Genomic DNA, 20,061 nt, shown 5'->3' with positions numbered 1-20,061 from the left:
GGTAAAAATCAATTCACTACACTGGCAGTGAAAAAATCTATCTGACTTGGAGGCAAATTTTTCCTCCAAGCCAGAGGAGAAACCCCCTCTTCACTGATAATTTGGAATAAAATTCATGTAGAATTTAATAAAAGTGAAGAGAAAGAAGCTTTTCTTAAGAAACGGCTCTTTTCAGGGTTGAATTTTGAGTTATTTAGTGAATTGTGGTTAAGTATGCACACTGCTCATTCAAAACAGCACGTCAGAGTAGGGATCGAATAACTGGAATACTATGAAGAACCAGTATGTTACGTACCAGTTGTATCAGAAAACGCATGAACCAGAGGAATGGCATGCTAAAGAAGAAAGTTTTTTAACTCCCCGGCTATTTTCCGCCAATATTCATCAGGCTGTTATATTCAGTACGCAGCAGTAATCCCATCTATCGGAGTTGAGAGGCGGCATAAGAGACAAATAACATCACAACAAACAATGGTCAATGTAATATTATTGTTGATCAATGTTATGCACTTTCGATATAGTAGGCCTTCACATTTAGTTTTCTTCCGACTCTGAAATACCACTCATCATAGTCAGTATGGTAAAACTGAATAAAACATAAATGATCAGAAATTGTATTCCCTTTTACGTTTGTTATGTAGTACTTTTCGATAGGATCAAAAAACATAGGTATTTAAAAATTAAATTTTAGGTGCCTTCCCATAAACAATTTCATCCAGGGAGAATAAAATTGTTTATAGCTTCGACTGTAGTTTATTATTCCCCGACTCTATATACTGATTTTCATTAAATTCTGTATAACCCATTTTCTCGTGGCTTGGCATCAATATGGACTTTAGCAACAAAAATACAAATTCATGAATATCTGTGTTATCATAGCCGGTAGAGTAAAAATGTATAAGACATAAATGGTCGGGAATTTAAGTCTATATAACTTTGGTTATGTACTATTTATCGATACAACCACTAATAATATAAATTTTTGAGAATTCAATTTTAGGCCTTCCGCTAAACTACTATTTCATTCAGCGTGAATAAAATTATTTGTAGCCTAGATTGTAGTGGCTCATTCTCCGACTTCGTATACCAGTTTTCAATGAGATAGGACCACTAATGATGTAAATATTTAAGAATAAAATTTTAGGCCTTCCCTTAAACTACCATTTCACTCAGTGTGAATAAAATTATTTATAGCCTAGATTGTAGCGACTTACTTCCCAACCTTGCATACCAATTTTTATTAATATCGCATTACTAATAACATAAATATTTTAAAATTAAATTTTAGGCCTTCCCCTAAACTACCATTTCTGTCAGCATGAATAAAATAATTTATTGCTTAGATTGTAGCGACATATTTCCCAACTTTTCGTACCGATTTTCATTAAATTCTCTTCAGCTGTTTTCTAGTGATGCATGTACAGACAGACAGACAGACAGACAGACAGACAGACAGACAGACAGACAGACAGACAGACAGACAGACAGACAGACAGACAGACAGACAGACATACATTTCAGAAAAGTAAAAAGTGCATTTCCTTGTTACTGTGGACATGACCGATACAGAAATAGCATTCTTTTCAAATTCTGAGCAATGTACAGACAAAACTCTTATTTTATATATGTGGATAATGTAATTAGCTTATCCCTCGGGTTTGCCTCCCCATATTTCTGTGTCGCCTTACATAAGTACTTAAAATCTATGCTCATTACCTGAAGCATTGTTACCATTTTCAGCTTGATTACTCAAATAAAATAATAAATTTATGAAATTTTAAACACAGTAAAAGAAAACTTAAGGTTCAACAAAAACGTTGCACCACAAAATGTAAACAACAGGTTAGGAAAGATGACAAGTGCAGAAAGGGTGTGGAAAGTGGCAGGGAACCCTGAGAGGTAATGGACTGTAACCTTCTGCGAAGAAAGAAAATGTAGAGGATAATTGCCCTTGGATTACACACATTTATTTTAAGAAAAAGGAAACAAATCAAAACTCATAATAGAAAGGAACAAATTAAGAACTCAAAATAGAAAGATCTTTATAAAACACAAATTAAAGATTGTTAAGCATGCCTGTACACATGTGCATTATGATAAAAGAAATTTAATCACTTAATTTGAATTGAAGTCAAATTATCCAACGATATATGATGATAAAATGAGGGCTATACACACAAGTAGAAATAAGATCAAACACAGAGGTACAGAAAACTTGCATCACTACCTAAAACACTTCAAGTAATTTGCATAGATTTTCAATACTTATGTAAGGTGACACAGAAATATGGGGTGGCAAACCTGAGGGATAAGTTAATTACATTATTAGTTACAAGGTTAAAAAAAAAAAAAAGATTGCCTCCGAAACACAAGGTACAAGATCTTAAGTGAAAAGCAGTCATTTCGACAAATTTTAGCGATGAACGTGAATCTCAAGGATAAACTGCTGTGTAAGAAAAGGAAATTATTACATTTAAATGAAGTTAAAAACCAAAATAAACGTAGAAACAGTGCTTACCCTGAAACCAGGTATCCCATGAGGGACAGAAGGAGGAGCACAACCGCTCACTAAGATGGTCAGATGATCAAAGACAGAGATCCTACCTTGCTCCCAGCAAAGGAGCAGCGTCAGATCCATAAACAGGAAATGGTGCAATCACCAAACAGAACCAATGAGAATTTACCCTCAACTTTTACATTCATTAATTACATTAACTATTATTTTCTCCAATCAAAAGTATCTTCTTGCTGACAAATGTTCGAGAAAAGTCTTCGTTTACGCAACAGGAAACTCGCTCCCAGAACTGCACGTGTAGGTACATGCAGTTTCACAAATTTTGACAAAAAATTATCAGGTAAATGATAATTTTGATACAACACATAAAAAAGAGTTTCTAAAACAGAACTCTTCCCATTTGAAAGGTCCAAACAAAAAATCTTATACTAATTTTTTTTTAAAACAATAAATTAAGAAATTTCAATCAATTTCCACTGCTGTCTAAATACTGCCACAGAACTCATAATAGGATAAACACAATAACAAGCCTACATGGGAAGAAGGAGCAATATAAAGCAGAGACAGGAACAATATCCATATCTTCATTCACTATTTCACCATCAATCCCAGTTCTTGTATGGTACATCATTCTTTCCATTATGATTACTCTACTGAACTGTTCTTACCTGGTAAGTTACTGCTGTCCAGTTCCCCAAACCAGTGAACGAGTATTGGATCATTTTTGGTTTTATTCAGTCATTTGAACTTTGTTGTGTACTTGTAACTTCCTGACACAGAAAGTGTTTGATAAAAAATTTCTAAGTCACAGAGTACAAATTGACTGAAAGGAAGGAGCACATTTCTTCGCTAATTAATACAAGGACGTTTACCTTTACTTTGACAGTAAAAGGGTGCACTTCTTTGATTTTTCAATAAGTTTGAATGATAACGTTTGCTACAAACTGCTCTAAATGCTGCTTGTCAGTTTCCTAACATAATAGAATTATATAAGTTTACCAGACAAATGTATATGTTACAGAGTAGAACAAGGAAGATTTCATATAGCACAGGACAAGGTTTTGTACAAGACTAGGCTCAGCTTTTGTATGAGGAAGTGTACATGTCAATTCGGATTTCTAGAATCTAAACACTCTGGAGATATGTTTGCAATTATGCCCCTAAAATATGCTAAAATATGGCATGAAAAACTTGGAAATATGATGCAAAAGAAATTAAATACTGTCCAAAATCGTCTTAGAAGGGAGTATTTTATTCATCATTCTATAGGGAGGAAAAAATTATGAATATTATCTCGTATTGGTCACAGCTGATTATTTGCTCCCTAAAAGATAGAATAAACTGAATTATTCTTTCCCAAATAAACAAGAAAATGTACGTAACTGAATTCACACTTCACTGTAGAAAAGATGAAAGGATTCTGATAATAATGATAAAAGTGTAATTGCCAGTTCAGAATTACTACCTGGCAATCACTTAACAGGGAATGTTTGGAGGTATGAAGGGGGTATAGCAGCTACAAGCCATATTCCTAACAATCTTTTGTTCTTTTTATTTTGGCAACTTACTGCTCATAAAACCTGTTACTGTCAAACTTCATTTAACCACAAAATATTTTTAAGGAAAGGATATTTTAAAAATCAACACAAACTCAATTAGCATAATTGGCACAAAACATGCAAATAATACTTGGAGAATGGCTAAATATTAAATAAATAAATAAATAAATATTATAAATTATTATTATATGACTAATAAAAACTATGTTATTTTGCTTACAAAAGCTAGAAAAGTGTTTTATTTAAGTTTAAATAAAGAGACGAGGATAAAATAGAAATATAAGCCCTAGTAATAATTAGTATAAAATCTCCTTGTTACTGGAACTCCAGTGGAGAAGTAGCTCATTCCCACCAATATTATGTGTGAGCTTCGACAATGCGTTATTCCCGTTACCCAGCTTTGATTTGGGAAGGTAAAAATTTCATAAATCAGTCAATATTTTTCAAAGGTTAATTTTTAACATATAAGATAAATATACATTTTTTTTTTTTTTTTTTTTACAACAGTTTGAATGTTATTGTCTAGAGATCACTTTGAGCCTAAGAACACAATGGAATGTATTCAATTATTGTTTCTACACATTTATTACCAAACAGAGAATATAATGCAAAGCATAGATTAACAAGAAATGTCACAGTTCAGTACAGAACTTGTATATGAAGATGCAGGTGAGAAAACATAGGAATTCACATAGTTGTTATTGTTCTAGTCTGATATACTTGGTTTCTATGATCTTTCTGCCATCTGCATTAATAAATTGATTTCTCATGTTTTGTTGAATGTCTTTATGGTTCATAATTCCTATGCTCTCACTTGTAGATAAAGCAAAGAAAGTTATTTAAAGTTGCTGCATTCAGTGTCAAGAAACTTGCTATGAAGCCAAGAAGATTGCATGGGCAACAATGAACTTAATTCCATGGCCCGTTAAAACTACTGCTGACACATAGTCAGTCAGCCCACATTGCTTGTCTCACTCCATTTCTATCCTCAGATCAGGATTAAAATTCTTGGATGAACTGGTAATTAAACTTGTGGCCTACAAGTAAGAGGGCCTATACCATGCAGCAGGTTTTATTTGTATATAATTGTACCTGCATATGTTTAATAGAGAGCATGAGAATATAGAAACACTTAACATCTATGAGAAGCTACTGAGTATGTGTCAACAGCATGTCAGAATATGATGTACCAGATCAATTAGACGAGCACCAACAGCTGCATTAAAAACAAAACAAAAAAATATTTGCTATGTGAGCTATACACATGTTATCGAGTGTTTTACCACAATATTGTTTCCTATAACTCAAGGTCAGGGTGATAAGTTTCTGGATTAATGTTTAAATCATATGTTGGAGTTTTAACAAAGACAATTTTGAAATGACTGTTTTTGGTATTTAATATTATACTATCGTTAACGATGCATGATCAGTAGACATTGTATTTCTTAAATAAGCATTCAGGTATTCTACAAAAGTACTGAAGAATGCATTAAAAGTTTCAGTTAATTTTTTAAATAAAAGTAAATTTAATAACAAGAGGCATTCAATTTTTAAATATGAAACTAATATGTACACCATACACTGACTGAGCAAATGTCATGGGATAGCAGAGCACTGATGCGCAGGTGTGATGTCTGTGCACCACACGCCCCCCTGTGCCAGCGGCAGTTGTATAGGAGACCTTGTGAGCAGTGGCTGTGCATGTGACAGGTGTAACATGGAATGTCGTCATGAGCTGACACCGTTCGAACGGGGTATGGTGATCGGTGCCCGATGGATGGGAAGTGCGATTTTGGAAGTGGTGCAGGAATTCGGCTTCACACGATCAACCGTGTCCAGAGTGTATCGTGAATGGTTGAATGCGGGTGTCACCGTCCACAACAGACGAACGACCGGCCGTCCAGCCACCCTCGATGACCGTGACCGGCGACATCTGAGACGGATTGTCAATAGTGACAGATGGGCAACCGTGTAACAAATCACGGCTCAGTTCAACACAGCCCATGCTAGACATGTCTCCCAGTGGACAATACGTAGGAACATGGGTTCTGTGGGGTATGGGAGCCGGCGCCGCACACGGGTGCCACTGTTAACCCAACGTCATTGGGCACAATGAAGCATATTTGTCACCAGTCACCAGGGTTGGACAATGGAACAATAGCGTAATGTGATATGGTCGGACAAGTCACGATTTCAACTGCACCATGCCGATTGGAGGCACCGTGTATGGCGCAGACCACATGAAGCGATGGATCCCGCCTGCCTCGAAGGTGTGGTCCAGGGCGCTGGTGGCTCTGTTATGGTCTGGGGTGCATTTTCCTGGTATGGAATGGGCCCCCTAGCTGTTCTGGAAGAGACTTTGAATGGTACACAGTATGTTGAGCTGCTCAGAGACCATCTCCACCCATTTTTGGCCTTCCAGCGCCCAGACGGTTCTGCGATGTTTCAAGATGATGACGCGCGCCACATTGCTCCCACATCACCCAGAAATGGTTCCAGGAACATGCAGCGGAGGTCCAATGACTGCCATGGCCACCCAGGAGCCCCGAATGAACCCTATCGAGCAAATCTGGGATGTCCTAGAATGCAGGCTCCGTGTCATGGATCCTGCACCCACGAACAGAGCAGCATTGGCAGCCGCTCTGCAAACGATTTGGTGTCAGCTGCATCCAGAGGGCTACCAGGGACTTGTGGACTCACTTCCATGGCATCTCACTGCAGTTCGCAGGGCCAGGAGGAGGCCCCACACGCTATTAGGTGAATATCCCATGACATTTGCTGAGTCAGTGTAGAGTTACTTGAGAAAAATATATATGGAGATTATTCAGACAATTGTTCTCTACAGATGTCCAAGGTTTGCAGAAATGTCTTTGTATCCATATTCTAGACAGTGTCCATTAAAAATCATAAAGGCAGTGCTTTTATTTTGATTGTTTAAAAAATCTTTTAAAATGTGCACAATAGACTGAAACCTGAGACTTTCTATATATGCAAGTATATTCACAAATTAATTTTGTAATTCAACAACTACTTATAATGTGCTTCCTGATTCATTTTGTACCTCTAAATAATGACAAAAAAAAAAATCTGATATGTCGTCATCAAACATCTGGTATGTTCTTACCCCGTTGTTATTAAGCAAGGTTACCTGTCATGACTGTGTTAGCTGTTTCTTTAGAGCATAGGTATGTGCCCAGAAGAAATACCGATGCCATTGATAATCTTTGTAGAAAAAGAAAAGAAAAAGACATTCTTATTTCAGTGGCCAAAGTTATATGGACCTGGATAAGACATTTTTGTGAAAAGAATGAAAAACACTGATGTGTTTGATGTAAACATTGTGAATGATTTTATCCTGCAGATAATTCTTTGATTCTTTTTTCCTCACATTCTGTGCCAGTAGGTAATTTAAATACTTAAAAATGTAACTTGTGATCTTAGAGTTTAACTTGCTGTACTTCAGTAGGTTGAAGTTCTTTTAAACTTGCTCAGTATGAATTGGATTACACTTTGAAATAGTTTCAAAATGGGAGAAGGATCCTGCATAGAATACAAAATTATCTTCAGATTTTCAAATTCTCACACATGTTTTCTATTCAAAGAGAAAATATATGGAGCCAAATAAACAAGCACTACTATGGAAATCTTCATCCTTAAAAGAGCTTCTTTATTAAAAGTACCAACAGCAAATGTCAGTTCAGTTGACCAGAATGACTTTCAAATTTGTCTGTCTTAAGGTTTTCACATACAAAGAAGTTTTAATTCCCATGGTAAAAACCAATTTGAAAGACAATGAAGGGTGAAAACTATATATCTGAAAAAAAGTGCTATGCATCTCGAAATACACACCATCTCGTTTAACCTATGAGCTATTGAGAGAAAGTTTTTACATAGAGGAACTACGCCATTAGCTGGAACTGTCATCTACCAAAGAGTATGAGAACCTCATGTGCAACCTTAAACAAAAGAAATCCCTAATATGGTCAGATTTTTACTACACAGATGCCATGGTATGGACAGAATGGACTAATGCCTACTACGAGCTGAGGCATACAGTTACACGATTTGCTGTCCACGGTTTTCACCACAAAATTTGTATGAGAAACAATTTTCACGAGCCAACCTATGCCTCAAAGAGTGTGATAGATATCATGCGATGTTTTGTAGCAAAACACTAGTCTCTCTGACCAAGTTTTGTTTAGAGTGAATTTCATGCATATTTTGTGCTATTCTTCTAAATAAATAACATATATTAGCAGTGAATGGGGGATTGCATAATGTAGGTATTTAACTGGCCTATGAGCAGTAGAATCAACTCAAGACCTCTTCAGTATCAAAATTATTGTGCATGTTCTTGAGGCCTGCCTGCAAATATCAAGATCATGAACTAGTTATATTGACAACAAATACAGGGGACCAGTGTTTTTTGTTGTGGTTTTCCATTCTCCTGCACTAAGGCAAATGCCAGGACAGATCTTTTTACAAGCCACAGCTGCTATTTCCTCTTTCTCCTCACTTCAAATCACTACTACAAATCTTCTTGGCCTGAGAGACAGCGTTACCCTTTGGGAGGCCCACCGAGCCCCTTCAGGGTACAGAATGAAAGCAAAGGTCGAGGTGTTATGAAAATTGTAGAGCTCTCAGGGCAGCACATGGTAGGCCGAGATAAATAACAAAATGATGAAATATGCTTCAGAGTCTGGCATTATACACGAAAGAAGTTTTGTGTTGAAACATTTTACATAATTAAGTTTTGAGAAAATGTGCCATTAAGAAATGTTGTAACAAGTTGTCATTTTGTTTCCAAAGGTAGAAAATAATAATAACAATGATGAGTGAGACTAAATCACAGGAGGTCCTTAATGGAGTAACTTCTTATACATATACTGCAGCTTGTGGGTGCTATCAGTTGTTCTGCAATAAGCTTAGTCAAGATAATTCTATTAACAAATGATTTTATTTTTATGATGAAATTTGTCTTATGCCATAAAAGCCCACATAGGAGAATTAAGGCAAGTCAGATACTGCATAGCCAGTTCGAGTTTATTGTATGCGCACCTTTTAATAATAGATTTCTGTACACTCTTGAGGAGTAAGAAAGGAGCACTGTCGGTTCTGGTAATACTGCCAACTGAATGGAAATTAAATCAGAATTTGAATCGATAATATGATTGATCGATATGAATATTCTAAACCTTTATTATCTTACGCCAACAACTGTGTCACACACACAATATACAATACTATATAACATTTCCCGATGCAAAACATGTTCCTAGCATGAATTCTATAGTTTGGCTTTGCTGTGTAACCAACAACGGAACGGGTACTTAAAGTGTACGCCAGATGTCGCACGAATCTCGAAGATAACCGAAGTCGACCGATTCAGCACTATGGTGTAAATCTATCACTAAAAAGTGCGCAGATAATAAAGAGAAAAGGACAGAAAACATGAAACAAAATAAAATCTTAAATAATACAGCATTCAAAATAATTCTTGTTATCCAAAGCAAATTATATCCACTAGTAAAGAGTTAAGCCACAGTACAGGGAATAAATGGGGACTATTGACTTTTCTCAAAAATATTTTGCTTGATTAATTCTTTACTACATGTTGACAGTTAATTTTCATGACATGTATTCAACAGAAGAGCACGTAATTCCATTTTTTTAAAGGATTGAAGATATACACCTTCCGAATACTTTTAATAATTATTCTGTTAATTTTCAAAGTCTAGAATAGGCATAGAATGAGCTGTTGGAACATTGAGTGTATCAGTGATCAATATTGGAAGAAAGTTCTCTTATAGAGGCCATCCAGAATAGATCATTCCATTTTAAGGACAGCCAATGAAATATTTCTGTCCTGGTTCTTCAATTTCCTTAATTCAGAAGCATGATGATCTTACTTATACATACTATACTCTCCCTTAATTTGGGCTCATCAGTCAGTGTTCTGAGAGTATAATACAAAGCATTAAGAAAGTCCCTGTTCACTTACACTACAAATGTATAAACCAAATTTTTCGAGAAACTTACTGCAAGATATTGGTAGAACTAATTGTTCAGTGCTGTTTGACTTTTTTTGTATTTTGTATCTATTTAACAATATTCAATTGATAAACAGCAATTGAGAAAGCAATACTGGTGTGATGTTCTTCAATTGAGGAACATGTCTTTCTTGTTGAATAGGTCTTTTGACTAAGTAAAATACATAGTCTTAAACATAACCATGATTTCATGTATGCCTTGTCAGTGACTGTGATTCATTTCAAAAAAAAAAAAAATACATAGATTATATTGCAGAGCCCAGTAAAATTCTTGTGGAGGTTGGGCTTACAACAGTCCATAAAGCAGATTGAAAAAGCACTGAAAATGTTTCTGTACAAAGTAACAGCAGTGTGAGTTATGGAATTTGTGGATCAGGAAAAGTAAATCAGTAACTGAATGGTTTACAATTTTTATTGAATGGAATACTCTTGGTATTTTTAATGTCACCTTCTATACAGACAAGGCCTGGTTCCATCTCTCTGGTTATGTTAACACAAAATACATTATTGTGGTCAATGGAGAATCCATATGTTGTGCTTTAAATACTTAAGTCTATTAAAAAGGCAATGTTTTGTGCTGGGAGAATAGGATAGCTGCTGGTGGATGTTATTTCTAACATTTTATCGTAAGTGTACAGTGGCTTTCCAAACACCTTTTACAACTAGTAAAACACTTTGCACTGCTTCACAGTTGAGGAATGTCTGCTAGTAATGCCAGAGGAAAGTATCATACATAGAGACATGACAAATGTTTTTTAACTTAATTATCTTACTCATTACAAAAATGAAGTTTCAATTCATGTGCATAAAAAGCACAAATGTCCTGTGAACAGAAAAGAAATAGGATAAAGAACTAGATGTTAGTAAAATGTCAGTTCACATTTCATAGACTTAACACAGTTCATATCTTACAATAACATTTATTGGTATAAAAGTGATGCATTTCACTGCTATAAGTATTGCTTTTTTATTCCACCATAACTCAGTCAAGAAAGAAGTTATTCTCATTTACCAGAGAAGGACCATAACTGTCCCCACTTTTGAACTGGCTTGCGGATTATCCAGATGATTACCCGAGATAGGTGGAGGCCAGTTAAAGCAGTTACCTCCCTGCTACACATGATGCTCTTGGTCTCCTACCGTTTACTGTAGCCTAAAGGCTTTATCATCCTGAATTATTTTATAATTCCATTCCAGTTTTCAATCATATTTTATTTTGGGATATTTTGTTATGTTTTTGTCTGGGGCGAGAGGCAAGAAAAATGAATTACAGTAATTGTAAAGCTATCAGCAAATTTAAATTATAGGTGATTTATGTTTAGTTTCTGCATTACCATATGTAACAGTTCTGATATTATTAGAGTATTCCTTTGAGTGTTGTATCAGATTTAATTTTCAGAATGTTGTCTTTTGTTACTATTTCATTATACAAAGTTTTTTAAGGGAACACTGGTAGGTTGCATGTCAATGTTTGTGGAGTCATCCTAGAATGTTAAGATGCATGCTGATGATCATCCTACAGAGGCAAGTTGAACTTATAAATAGTACAGAGCAGCATCAAAATTGACAATGTTAATGAAAGATTTGCAAGTTTCTTGTTTAAAGATGCTAGGAGAAAAATGTTAAAAGTGATTGCTTGTAAAAGTAAGATGTGTTGTATCTGAGACTTACTAGGCTGCTAGCAGCCGCATTTGGCAAATTACATTAACTAGATGTTCTTATAACTATGTTCACACATCAAAAAGGGTAGAAGGCAAAAGGAAGTCCTGTTGGATCATGTACCTGAAAGGAAGGAAGACATCAGAGTCTCTTCAGGCACACACAACTATAGCAAACAACTGTCAGAGAGAAGAAGAAAACCCAGCAAGTTAGAATTGGACTTTGATGCCACAGAAACAATGCATGATCAATACTGGGAGAGTTGTAAACAACCACAGAGACATGTGCTTGCTTGTTTCTCTGTGCACAGTTTCCACCATAAAATCTGTCTAAACACTGACTTCCACATAGCAGTGGAAGATTGTCTCTCTTCCTTGTGGGTGCAAATGCAAGCAATATCACTTGGAGTTATGCAGAAGAAGGACTGAATAAAGCAGAAAAGGCTTGCATTAACATATGTGAGCATTTCTGTTTTATTATCTTGGACTCTGATAGCAGTGTATGAAGATGTGGAATGTGTCCTAGTCCATTTATGTTTCCATGTTTGTCCTTGTCTCCTCTTTCTATTGTGCCCTCTTCTCCAAGTGGCCTGTCATTGTGTTCATCCTGATTTGACACTTGTTTCCCTTCCAGTACAAAAATTTGAAGTATCAGAAACTAAAATTAGAGGCAATTTCAGTATCGTTTATGGACCATGGGTTCCATGTTTCCTACTTTCCCTTTTCCTGTATGAGCTCCCTTTGTCTCCTCTGACCCTGATGGTATTATGTTGGCAAGGCCTTCACATGCCTTCATGGCCTTTTCTTCATTCCTTGAGAGTTGGAAATCTTCCATTTTCATCTCTGATTAGTGATTAGAGGGAATGGTTTTCTAGCTGTGCTTCCCCTTAAAACAATAATACCACCACCAACACACTGTGGGGTAGCAGTGAGTTTCCAATAAAAGTGAGGTTCTCAATTAATTTATTTATACCACTGCAAGCCAAGTAAAAAGGACTAATTAACGTCCCACAAATGAGGATGCAGTAATATGGAGTATTGCTGGTAGAAAATTCTGGTAAATGAAAATCTTATTTATTTATTTATTTATTTATTTATTTATTTATTTATTTATTTATTTATTTATTTATTTATTCCTTAAGGAATAAAATGAATTCCTGAGCAAACTTTGAACTGAAATACAAAAGAGGTGGTCTTATATCTTATAACAAAATCTCGTAACATGAGTAACTTATTAACAAGACACACAACATACAAACAAAAATACAAAATAAGTTAGTCTTAGTTGTCTACTTATTGCATACATCACAAAGACTAATCACAGCTCTCATAAAAAGCAGCCAAAAGCAATATCATGCAGACAGTACCATATATACATTAATAATCCCATTCTTGCATTGTATTTTAGCAAGGAAATTGATTTTGTCTTGAGCTATATAGGAAATTGTTATATTATGCATTATGATACTTTAAAATTCCTTCCATTATCAATATAAATCCAGATGGTATCTCATCTCCAGCTGACAGATCAAAAATGTTCTTAACTGTGTTTATGTCAAGTCCACCCATTTCAGAAACCTGTGGATGGATTCCCACAAACCAGGGAGGAATCTCACTGAACCATACAAGTACAGTGAGGTTTGTGCATGTTACCATTCACATTTCATTCTGAGAGCCTGAAAGGTGTAGTTCTGGCATTTTGTGCTCATTACTAGCTAGAATTGTATCATGTTTTATTCATAACCACCAGGGAGTCATTGTGAAGTGTGAATTTTCCAATTAAAGCTGATCAAAAGGGCATGTGGGTGATATGTAGCTCAACTTGAAACCTGTAATGCTTCATTCCCTTCCTCCTATTAATCTTAAAGTTGATATTTCACCTAATTTTCTCAACAGCACAATTTATTTTCAAACCTTGTCTTTTTTCCATAATAAGTTGACATTTGGTTTCTTTTTCCTATTGAGAAGAATGTTATCTCTACATCTCTTATTTACTTGTATTGAACAGGTTGAACTACCATATTTATTATTTCAATTTAACTGTGATACTTTTCAATACGGAACAATGACATTTTTATCTTTAAATGCATACACTATGCCATATAAAATACCAATATCAAGATTTAAGGAATGTCAAATGCAAGGGCATTCACACCAAGGTCAAGTACAGTATCAACCTTGGTACGATTCCCATGTCCCAACATTTCAGTGACTATTTTTAATAGAATCATTTTGGGAGTAACTTTAAGATATTACTGTATATATGGTACCTTATTAGCACAGAGGGTTTCTCACCTTTCTACGAAAACAATTTAGGAACATGTTGGCACATTAACCTGTTTGTGCATTACATAAGTTTAAGTCTTTAATTAAATTCTCTCTATTTTAAGAAGCAGTCAACATTTTTAGAGACTTTTTTAAATACTTTAGCAATTGCTTTGATGGTTGCTACATTTTACATTATACTCTCTGATTGAAAAAAGTTAAGAAACCTTTCTCACAAAAATATATTTCTTATGTTTTCTTTTTTCAATCATATTTTACTTCCTAATAAATAGTATGTAACTCCCTTTAGTGAGTAACATGTAAGTGAGTTCTAACATCAACTACAGTATCTTAATCTTCAACGTGTGGACACCAAAGACAGTAATATAGCAGCTGTGTTGCTACAGTTTCAGAATATTTATTTATGGTATATCTACTGTCAATTGACCTCTTATTGCTAAGAACTCAGTAGTAATTTGTGTTAATATTCCACAGAAAGCTCTATAACATTATTATCAAGAAATTGTTTTCAAACCCCAATTCAAAACTAATATAAAGGCACCATCTAAATATAGAAGGTTTGAAATCTTCAGACCACATAAATGTCTTTGCTGTACATCAGAGTTTCTTAATTTTTCACAATTTACTCATTTAGTTATCAGGTGAAGGTAGTTTTTAATAGTTTATAAGAGTTTAAACATCCATATATTTGGTGCTGCTTTTTAAATTAGTACTGATGCTGAACTGGAGCTGCATAAGTCGGAACTGTTTCTTCACAGCTTGCAGGCAGCACAGCAAGATGAGGTTGCAGCAAATGTGTTAAACTATGGTGATGGACAGTTGCACCTTTCGCATACGGAGCTACCTTGGAGTGAGTCATTTCCAACATATTCTTCAGGAGAACCTCATATGGCGATACCTCAATGAGACCTGTAATGGATGCATTTTCTACAAGTATCCTGTATCCTACCTGTATCTCACAACATTGCATGTAGGTCACCAGGTCATGTTTCTTCCTTGTCTTCTTGTTCCTACAGTACTTTTCCATTACACGTGGTGTGCATGTCGTCGTCCCCCCCCCTCCCCAGTAAGTTTTAATAATGAATTAGCAAGGCCTAAACATGAAATTTGTGGAAGAGGTCATGAAATACTCTGTTCTCTAGAATTTCAAACTACCTGGATATGCAGTTTATGTTTATCTATATATATATAGGGATTGATCCAAAATCATCTTCCTGTCTTCTTTCTCACTTGAATCACTCCCTAACATTATCATGAAAACATAAAAAAGAAGGGTAAGAGAAACTGAACCAGGGACAATAACGTAAGAGTTTCTACCTTTCTTGCTTGAAAACACGAGGCGACTGGCCGTGCTGCTTTTTGGTGTGGTAGCTCCGTATTCAATATGCCTGTCTTCTAATGATATCTAACATACTCGCTACTCGAATTGCTGAGACATTTTGTCTTTGCCACTCTGTGTGGAGAAGGGCTTAATTTATAAACTTAACTGAACTCCATTCAACAACCTAAAAGATTGTTCTGAAGGAACCATATTTACCGAATAAATCACAACATGTTCTGGTCAAGATAATTCCTTTTAACAAAACAAGAAGTGGAACACTTCAGTAACCGGAACTAAAGCATAAAATATGTTCTATTGTACTGTAATCTTATGTTTCTAATAACTTCTCTATGCTGCAGTAAAGTTAAATGACATGTTCCTTTAAGGTATTGGTACTGCTGATGAGAGTATAGTAGCAGGTATGTGCAGCAAATGAAAAGTGAACAACATTTTTAAAACTTGGAAATCTATGCCCCACTGAAGTTTGCTTTGAATTTATTAAATGATATGATTTGCTTCACAGAAAATACCTGCCTTTATTGTGAACTATAAACCAGACTGATGTACTTTTAAAGTGATAATCAGCAGCAGCACAGAAGGAAAATATTAAGAATCTCTGGTGTAGATCTTATCATATACAGTATAAAATACTTATTCAAAATGGCAGGTAAGTATTAAAGAGAGGAAGATGAAAATTCGGAACAACTTCTGTTGAACAGAATAATTTTCATCTCTCCACCAACACATTGTAGAAGTGTGCAGTATTTCTGCTCTTCAATAGCTTGCCTTATCTCTTCTAATCCTCAAACTGTCACAGCTGTTTTAAGGATTACAGGGAAGTAGGAAAAGTAAATTAGTATTTCAAAAGACAGAGATTTTTCCTCATTGTTGTCAATTGTTGATACACATTAGGTTCTATTCATTGTCATATCACAGTGAACTATCAGCAGTTTATGGGGACAATGATCTATAATTCTCCTCATCTATATACTACAGCCATTACCTCATGCATTATGTAATCTTTAAATACATCATCAGTCTAGTGTCTAAAAATCACTGTAAAATTCCAGAATTATTCATCAAGTTTTGCTTCTTTTCACATCCTTTTAATTTAGCCTAATTTAGTTCCAGAAAACAGAAAATATTTTCTGAAAAATGTATGATAGTAATATTGGCAAATTCATTTGCTGAGCTTAATGGAACAACTCAAAGTTAACATAAAACAACCTGGTAATAAGATTATCCTTTAATAATATCATTATCGTCTCCTGTACCTCAGATTAGGGTTTGTTTAGAAGCCATATTTTTTGGTATTTCCTAATTTAAATATAAATAAAAATTTGACTAAATCAATCAATCAATTAATCAATCAATCAATCCTGATCTGCATTTAGGGCAGTCACCCAGATGGCAGATTCCCTATCTCTTGTTTTCCTAGCCTTTTCTTAAATGATTTCATCTATATATATCTATATATTTATTGAACATCTCCCCTGGTAAGTTATTCCAATCCTTAACTCCCCTTCAGCACATGATAAGTTCAAATTGTTTTGGCAGGCTGATAAAAAAAACAAAAGTTTATTTCTCTCTAACTTGATGACATGTTGACAAACTGAAACACTGAATCTGCTGTTTCAGTTATATTATAGGTCTTTTCTGCTCTGATGCTGGGCGGCCTACATGCTGTCAGGGGAAGCGGAGAGCATGGGGCCGACCAATCCAGCACGACGTGAGAGGCCGTTAAGGGAAAGAGACAGAGGCCACTAATACAACATTGCCAAGAGCGCCTGCGCACGTGTTAAAGTTGTGTTGAAATCCACATAACTTTGAAATACAGAGCTTTGTATGTTATAATTCGAGTATGGCCTGTGGATGAGTTTTATTATTTTTTAATATTTAATATTTTATTGTATCTTTGGTGTAGTACGATACGAGTTAATTAATAATGCATATAAAAAGTGCATTGACAACAGACCGAAAAAGAATTCATTCAAAAGTACAGAGTTACACAACATATTTTTTCAGTGTCGGGTATTCACCCTTTATGTAATACCGTAACTGAGCAGAGTTCTTCTTATTACATCTTTATGGAATCCGTCAATTGCCTTTGTTATACAGTTCCTTTTGATTTGTTTGCGCGGTGATTGAAATGAGATGGAACCAGATGACTGGGTAGGTTATGTCTTTACCTTCCTTTACTATACGCTGAACGGTTCGTGTACTAACTTGACAAGCTTTCGACACTCTCTGCTGCACTTTATACACACTCACTAAAGGGCCATTATTTTCTGCTTCCTTTTGAAAATATTCATGAACATTGCTGATCATTTTTCTACCCTGGCTCCTTATCTCCTTCCTCTTCACCATTATAAGATATATAGCGCAGTTATTACATACAACAGCAACATAGAGCAATGCAAATAGAAACAAACTAACGTCACATCACATGCCACGAACACGCTAGTCGAAGAATGCAGTAAAGGACGCGGCAAGAATTACTCATAAAACAAGAATTATCCTAAAACAAACTCGTAAAGCAAGCTCTTTGTAATACCCACACGCACACTGCAAGGCTACTCGGCAACACAGCAGTTCGGAGAGCGAAGTGAGCACGGCAAACTCCCCGGGAGACTGAGTAGTTCTCAGCGCCACCACCAGGCGATCTTTTGCCTGACTGGGCAGTGACATACTGCCCGCACCCCACTTCTCCTGACAGCATGTAGGCCGCTCGCCATCAGAGCAGAAAAGACCTATAGTGTAATGAAGCCTCAGCTAGATTTGTCACTCATATAAGGGCAATGATGAATAATTACGGTACTGGTATGTTATTGATGGAAAACAAGAGGTCTCAGAGTAAATCTTTCTCACTAGAGATATGATGACATATTAAAGATTGATAGTGCATTCGAAAACAAGATGTAGTCACTCTTTGTTTTGTTGGATGGTAATAACACACAGAACCAAGTACTGTAGTTTTCAATGACACATTGTTTCTATTCTTACTGCATGTTACCTGTGATAACTGCAATGGTATTTGATCAAAAAAGTCATAATTCCATTTCTTTAACATCTTGCAATTGCCATTTAACATTAACCAACAAACACCAGGATACTGTATACAATTAAACACTTCTGACTTCACTTCATATGCCATCTACTGACTCCATGTTTCAAAAGAGAGCAAAGTCAGAAATATCCCATTTTGAATAATGGAAAAGTACAGATCTACAAAATAATATCTTTACATGCCAATCTTAACACAAAATAAATATTCAGGTAGTACTTGTGCTGGTCAAACACAATGACATTTCATACACATTACAGTAAATATCTGTATCAATCCTAAATGTTACACAATTTTGTAAACATGGATGTCATGTCTACTACTCGTTGAAATTACTCTTCCAATTTATGGAGGCAGCGGTGAATTTTCTTCATTAATTTTCTCTGCAGTGGATTCCTCTTTCATGGCCAAATGATTAGCTTCCCATTCCTTCAGATACTTCACGACCTCCATGTGACCAAATGTTTCAGCTTCATCAATGGGCAAGTTGCCCCATCTGGTTTCACAAAACACAGCATTTAAAAGAAAATCCCAACAATCTCTAGCAGTCTAATGTAACATTCACAAAGCAATATTAATATTTTAATAGTAGAGTACTCCTGATTTCCATTAATAATAATAATAATAATAATAATAATAATAATAATAATAATAATAATGATGATGATGATGATGATGATGATGATGATGATGATGATGATGATGATGATGATGATGATGATGATGATGATGATGATGATGATGATAATAATAATAATAATAATAATAATAATATTATAATAATATTATAATAATAATATAATATTTCCCAACGGCTGAGAGAGCGGAAGAACTGGCTCTTCGGCTTACAACTGAAGTTCTAACCACGGACTCCTAAGTAATCGTAAATGATAATTTAGCCGGAAGACACCAAGAGGCACCTCTCGGTCTTAACCATCGAGTTGTAACCTTGTGATCATACCAGTATGATCACCCCCTGCATGTATCTTCAACTTGCAACATTGGCATGATGGATAACACGTTATCACAGCAACTACCCCAGGCTCTGGACACACCTAGTCCGGTTTCTCCCGATCATCGGATTCTGGGGGATCGGGAGCATCATGCAGAGAAGAGTCGGAGCTTCTCAAAATCTCTTCGTCCCAAGAAAAAGACCTTCTTAGGTACAATTAATGTCAACACCCTACTGAAAACAGGCAAGCTTAAACAGCTAACGGACACCCTGGATAAGTTCAATATTCAAATCATAGCACTCCAGGAAACGCGCTACCAGGATGAAAACCATTTTGACTCTGAAGAGTACAGGATATTTAAGGGTAAACCTGCCATAAGAATCCATGGGAACTTAACACAACTTGGAACAGCTTTTGCGGTACGAAAAACTATCATCAGTTCTGTACTTGACTTTACATCCCCATCTGAAAGAATCTCAGTACTTACTGTGAAATCTGGCAATAAAGCTTACTCCTTGGTCAATGCCCACGCTCCCACAAACACTGACAATAAGAAAAACCCAGAGAAAGTGGAAGCCTTCTGGGAACTCTTAGAAGAAACCACTAGCAAGATTCCAAAGCACCACGTGAAAATCTTAGTAGGTGATTTTAATGC

At 35.6% G+C, this 20,061-nt stretch overlaps 1 protein-coding gene across 2 annotated transcripts in view; it reads right to left on the bottom strand.

Moving 5' to 3' along the window:
- Positions 1 to 9,012: 9,012 nt before the first annotated feature.
- The window catches only part of GLS (Glutaminase), a 157,345-nt gene continuing 146,296 nt past the window's right edge, over positions 9,013 to 20,061 (bottom strand). For both annotated transcript variants that reach the window (XM_067152556.2, XM_067152557.2), the window contains one exon: positions 9,013 to 18,949. In XM_067152556.2, coding sequence (XP_067008657.2) covers positions 18,799 to 18,949 — 151 coding nt within the window. In that variant the 3' untranslated portion in view covers positions 9,013 to 18,798. The remainder of the gene's footprint in view (positions 18,950 to 20,061) is intronic.

The sequence above is a fragment of the Anabrus simplex genome, chromosome 8 (assembly GCF_040414725.1).
Source record: "Anabrus simplex isolate iqAnaSimp1 chromosome 8, ASM4041472v1, whole genome shotgun sequence".
NCBI classification, from domain to species: domain Eukaryota; kingdom Metazoa; phylum Arthropoda; class Insecta; order Orthoptera; family Tettigoniidae; genus Anabrus; species Anabrus simplex.
The sequence above is the reverse complement of the archived record's forward strand: the minus strand, read 5'-3'. Positions and strand labels throughout refer to the sequence as shown.